Source organism: Vombatus ursinus, unplaced genomic scaffold (genome assembly GCF_900497805.2).
Source record: "Vombatus ursinus unplaced genomic scaffold, bare-nosed wombat genome assembly UNPS02014789.1, whole genome shotgun sequence".
NCBI lineage: Eukaryota > Metazoa > Chordata > Mammalia > Diprotodontia > Vombatidae > Vombatus > Vombatus ursinus.
The window spans coordinates 11,364,403-11,369,593 of NW_020954567.1; the positions used below are offsets into that span (position 1 = coordinate 11,364,403).

Sequence of the window (5,191 nt, forward strand, 5' to 3'; positions counted from 1 at the left end):
CTCTCTCTCTCTCTCTCTCTCTCTCTCTCTCTCTCTCCCCCCCTTCACCCCTCCCAACATTATACCACTGGTGCCAACCACTCTGATGTTGGCCAAAGTCAGGTGTCTCCCTCTCTGCCACAATCCAGCTTAAAACTCCCTACATGGCAGAACTCTGTCCCAGTCTCTGCATTTATAATACTTTAGTCTCAGTCCCTCCCAGGGCAGGAAGAGAATGCTATCTGTGCTAAACTACAATTCCCAGAATTCACAGTTAATTTTCAGAAACCGCTTACGATAAAAACAAAAGCAACCCTTGTGTTGTTCCTGGCATCCCTCATTAGCTTCAGCTTATTCTGAGCTTTGGAATTCCTGGCACCACTTTATAGGACTGTGTCATGCTCTTACATTCATCCTTTTGCTTTCATTGTCTATATATTTCTTTTTTAAATATAAGCTGGTTCATAAGTTCCCTGGGCATGAACACATTTAGACAAAGCCCATTTTAACTGACTGGAATTATTTCCATTTGTTTCTTTAAAACTTAATTCTTGAACATCTCCTATCCCTCCTGGGCTGACTTTCTCTTGAACATTTTACTGCATGAATTCCTACCAATCTTTCTTCTAAAGCCTTTGAAATAAACTATCACAAAATCTGGAGTGCACGTCAGATTAAGCCTAAATTTGCTCTTCTCTGTTGGCATACTTAAAGGGGGAGTAGTCATTTCCCTGCAGAGTTCCCATTAGCTCAACCCTAGCAACCAATACCCCTCTCCCTGAAATTTAGATCCAAATTAGAATTTTTCCTCGTTGGTTCCTCCACTTGAGGAAGGATCAAATTACTGAGGCAAGTCAAGAAGTTATTGTTTCCTCTGCTTATGGCTGACAGGAAGAGAAGGAAAAGGAGGAGGAGGAGGAGGAGGAGAAGTGGAAGAGAAGGAGGAGGGAGAGAGAAAAGAAGAAAGAGGAGAGGAAGGGAGTGAAAGAGACAGACAGAGAGATTGAGACAGAGAGAGGGCACTCCAGCAGTCTGCATAATTGAAACCTCCTATTTCCCTAAAACAAGTACATCATGTCCCAGTGCTAGGTTTGTTATGTTTCCCAAACTCCTCATACATTTCTTCTTTCTGTTCAAATAGTCTATTACCTGTTGCAACAACAAAATCATTTGTTTTTCCCTCCACTTACCTTCGTTCAAATATTCTGTCATTCTTCTTCTACTTTGTTTCTGGATTTTCTCACAAGGAACCTTCATTAAGAATAAGATCATGCCAGATTAACCACATATACTATTTTTTTGCAAGATTACTAGATTGATAAATTTGAAGAATGTTTAATGATATAGTTTACCTAGATTTTAGCAAGCCATTTAGCAAAGTCTCTCACGCTATTCTTGTTATTTAAAAAAAAAGATGCAAAAGCGTGAGCTAGACATCCATATAATTAAGTGAATTTTGAAACAGCTAAATGGACATACCTGATGAATCGTGAATAGTTGCTCATTCCAAACTTGGCTCAGCCAAGGAATCCTGGCACTACTTCCTGTTGTTTACCCCAGTGGGGAAATTTTTGGTATGGCAAAAGGAAAAAATTCCTGATAACTAAAATTATTCAAAAATGGAATAGGTTGCTGTAGGAGGTAGTGGGTCCTCCCTCACAGAAGGTGTTCAAGTAAATGATGATGGATGACCACTTCTTGTGTCGTTCAGATTTGGCTTTGTATATAGACTTTGAGATCTCTTTCAATTCTGAAATGTTACGGCCCTGTACTATTAGTTCTTAGAGATGGCCCCATTTGTCTAGCCTAAAATTCTGAGGTCCCCTAGCCAAAGATTGATTAAATTGCTTAGGTCTCTCCTGTGAAAAGAAAATTAACCCATTTCCCCTCCTCATATTTCCTAGATCACACATATGTTTTTTGGTGGAGAACATAGCAATAATGAGAATTGTCTTGTTTTTTTTTACCAAAGGCCTTTTTTTAGTTGCCCATTATATCCCTAAAATTTGAAAGCATAAGAATCTAGAATTCTCTTGCCAGCTGAATTTTTAACAAATAACCAAGCAAGCAAAAGTGAACTTTAGATAAAAAGCACAGAAAATGTATTATACTTCTTTAGAACCACTGATATTCTTCATTCCTTAGGCTTATGTTGTTGTACATGACCGCTAATTTAATAAATGGCAGCCTAATGTCCTCAGAATGATTTTTTCTCCAAAATGTTTTTGTCTTTAATATCCATAATAATAACTAATATTTGTACAATGATATAAGTACTTTACAAATATAATTTGATCCTCCCAACAATCCTGTGAGAGAGAGGGAATTATTACTACCATTCCACAAATGAAGGAACTAAATCTGAGTTTGGTGATTTGCCCAGGATTCCACATCCAGTCAATGTGTGAGGCAGGTCTTCCTGGAACTCTAGCCATTAATTGACCTTGCTATTATACTGAGGTATTGGGAAAAAGCTAGAAAGAACAGAATTTCAAATTACTAGGAAAGAATTCACTATTTAATAAGAATTGCTAGGAAAACTTGAAAGTGGTCTGGCAGAAGTTATTTATAGATCAACATCTTATACCATACTCCACAATAAATTCAAAAGGAATATGTGATTTTAATATTAAAGATGATATGAAAAATATTAGAAGTGAAACTGATCATGTACTTTCATAAATCTGGCTAAGAAATATATTTTTAACCAAAGGATAGCATCAATTGCAAAAGAGAAAATAAATAACTTTGATCACATGAAATTAAAAAAAACTTTGGCACAAAATTATTGTACCTAGAATGAGAAACAAATCTTTGTATTATATTTAATGGATGAGTTTGGTACCCAAGATATACAAAAAACTAACAGAAATATATAAGACCAAACACCATTCCCTAATATTCAAAGTATATAAATAGTTTTCAAAAGAAAAATTGCATACCATTAAAAACCATATGAAAGAATGCTTCAAATCACTAATAATAAAAGACAAATAAAAACAACCCTCATACCCAACAAATTGGCAAAGATCACGAAAGGACCAAGTCAACGTGGGAGGCACTGCAGGAAGATAGGCATTGTTAGTGGAACTGGGAATTCCTAAGGTCGTTTTGTTTTCTTTTTGCTTTTTGGTGAGGCAGTTGGAGTTAAGTGACTTGCCCAGGGTCGCACAGCTAGTAAATGTCAAATGTCTGAAGCCAGATTTGAACCCAGGTCCTCCTGACTCCAAGGCCAGAGTTCTATCTACTATGCCACCTAGCTGCCCCCATAAGATCATTTTGAAAAATAATTAGGAACTATGCAAATAAAGTGACTAAAATGTCCACACCCTTTGACCCAGAGATTCCACCCACTGACAAAAAGTCTCCACATACCCCAAAAATACAGCAGCACTTTTAATGATAACAAAGAATTAGAAACAAAGCAGATATCCATCAATTGGAGAATGTCTAAACAAATTATGATATGTGAGTTTATGGAATAGTGCTGTGTTGTAAGAAATGCTGACCATAATAAATACAAAGAAGCATGGAAAAATTTATATAATGTGACACAAAATAGGTAAAGCCAAGAAAACAATATACATGAAGACTCTAACTATGGAAATGGAAAAAACAATAACCACAAAACAATGATGAATATTGAAAAATTGCAAAAAATTAGCTTGCCCCCCCAAAAAGAAATAGAAGACACTCCCTTCCACTCCTTTGTAGTCAGTCAATAAACATTTATCAAGTACCAACTATGTGTTAAACACTGTGCAGAGTGCTGAGGATACAAAGAGAGATGGTGTGTGCTCTCAAAGAGTTCACCAGACACCGCCTGGAGCAGGGACATGAAGGGTCTTGTTTGAGAGAGAGTGAAGGAGGGAAATGTCACTGGATGGAAGAGTAGCTGAGGGAAAGGTGTAAGGTGTAAGAAAACTGGAATGGTGGGGGTTGGGGGAAGCTTGGTTATGAAGGGCTTTGAATGCCAAACAGAGGATTTCACATTTGAAGTTGAAGTTTAGTGAGTAGAGGAGTCACATGGTCAGACCTGCCCATAGCACCTGAGTAGAGGATAGACTGGAATGGGGAGAGCCTTGGCAGGCACAGCCACCAGCAGCTGTTAGAATAGTCCAAGAGTGAAGTGAGGAGGGCCTGCATCCAAGTGGTGGCAATATCAGAGGAGAGGAGGAGGTATATTAGAGAGATGTTATAAAGGTAAAATCAATGAGCCTTGGAGACAGATTGGTGAGGAGTTGAGGATGAATTTAGATTGGCAGCCTAGTGAGTACACTGAATATGACGTCAATTTTTTCCTATGCATTAATTTTGTTTATATACTTTCTCCTCTTTTCCTTTTTAAAATATTCCTTATTGGGGCAGCTAGGTGGCACAGTGGATAGAGCACAGGCCCTGGAGTCAGGAGGACCTGAGTTCAAATCCAGCCTCAGACACATAATACTTCCTAGCTGTGTGACTCTGGGCAAGTCACTTAACCCCAATTGCCTCACTAAAAAAAAAAATAATTAAAATAAAATATTCATTATTATACAGGATGGCTGTCTGGGAGGGAAGGAAGGATATATGGGAAAATTTAGGTAAAGTAAGAACAAAAGTTAGCAATAAAAGTTAATTTTTAAAAGAAATATGAAAAAGAAGATGATTTAAGTAGCACAAATGTGATAGTATTTAGGTACCTCAATAATATTCAACAAATAATAAAGAGATATGAAAAAAGATAGAAAAAATCTAATATGGTCAGAAAGTAGGAATATGTAAACTATTTGTCTTTTGCCTCAGATCACCCCCTCCAAGCCCTACAAACCAAAGGAGATCAACGTTAAATGCTCCTCCAACCAGACCCACATCTGGCCGAGGACCTGCTCCCGCAATTCCATCCCCGGGCCCCCAGTCTGGGGCTCCACCAGTACCATTCCGTCCAGGACCTTTACCTCCTTTTCCCACTAATAGTGAGGCATTTGGAGCACCTCCGCAAGTCCCATCCCGGCCAACGCGGGCTCCTCCAAGTGTCCCAAGGTAAGAAACCAAATGCTGATTGGAAAAGAGGTTGTTTGGTTCTCTTCTCCTAGTGACAAGACATGGTTTATTTGAAATAGAAAATTGCAAACATTTTCCTGTTTTTGTATGCAATTTTCACACCCCAGAGTAAATGAGTGGGTAAATATTCACAGCAGATCCACATAGGTAAATGAGTGGGCAAATATTC

General features: G+C 38.1%; 1 protein-coding gene and 1 long non-coding RNA gene across 8 annotated transcripts in view; one reads left to right on the forward strand and one right to left on the reverse strand.

Moving 5' to 3' along the window:
* The window catches only part of DNM3 (dynamin 3), a 689,813-nt gene that overhangs the window by 568,664 nt on the left and 115,958 nt on the right, over nt 1–5,191 (forward strand). For all 7 annotated transcript variants that reach the window (XM_027868462.1, XM_027868461.1, XM_027868465.1 and 4 more), the window contains one exon: nt 4,765–5,001. In XM_027868462.1, the coding sequence (XP_027724263.1) occupies nt 4,765–5,001 (237 nt within the window). The remainder of the gene's footprint in view (nt 1–4,764; nt 5,002–5,191) is intronic.
* LOC114047611 overlaps nt 1–5,191 on the reverse strand; it is an 8,288-nt gene that overhangs the window by 2,464 nt on the left and 633 nt on the right. Inside the window, exon 2 of the long non-coding RNA XR_003569638.1 lies at nt 1,170–1,230. This is a non-coding gene — a long non-coding RNA (uncharacterized LOC114047611). The remainder of the gene's footprint in view (nt 1–1,169; nt 1,231–5,191) is intronic.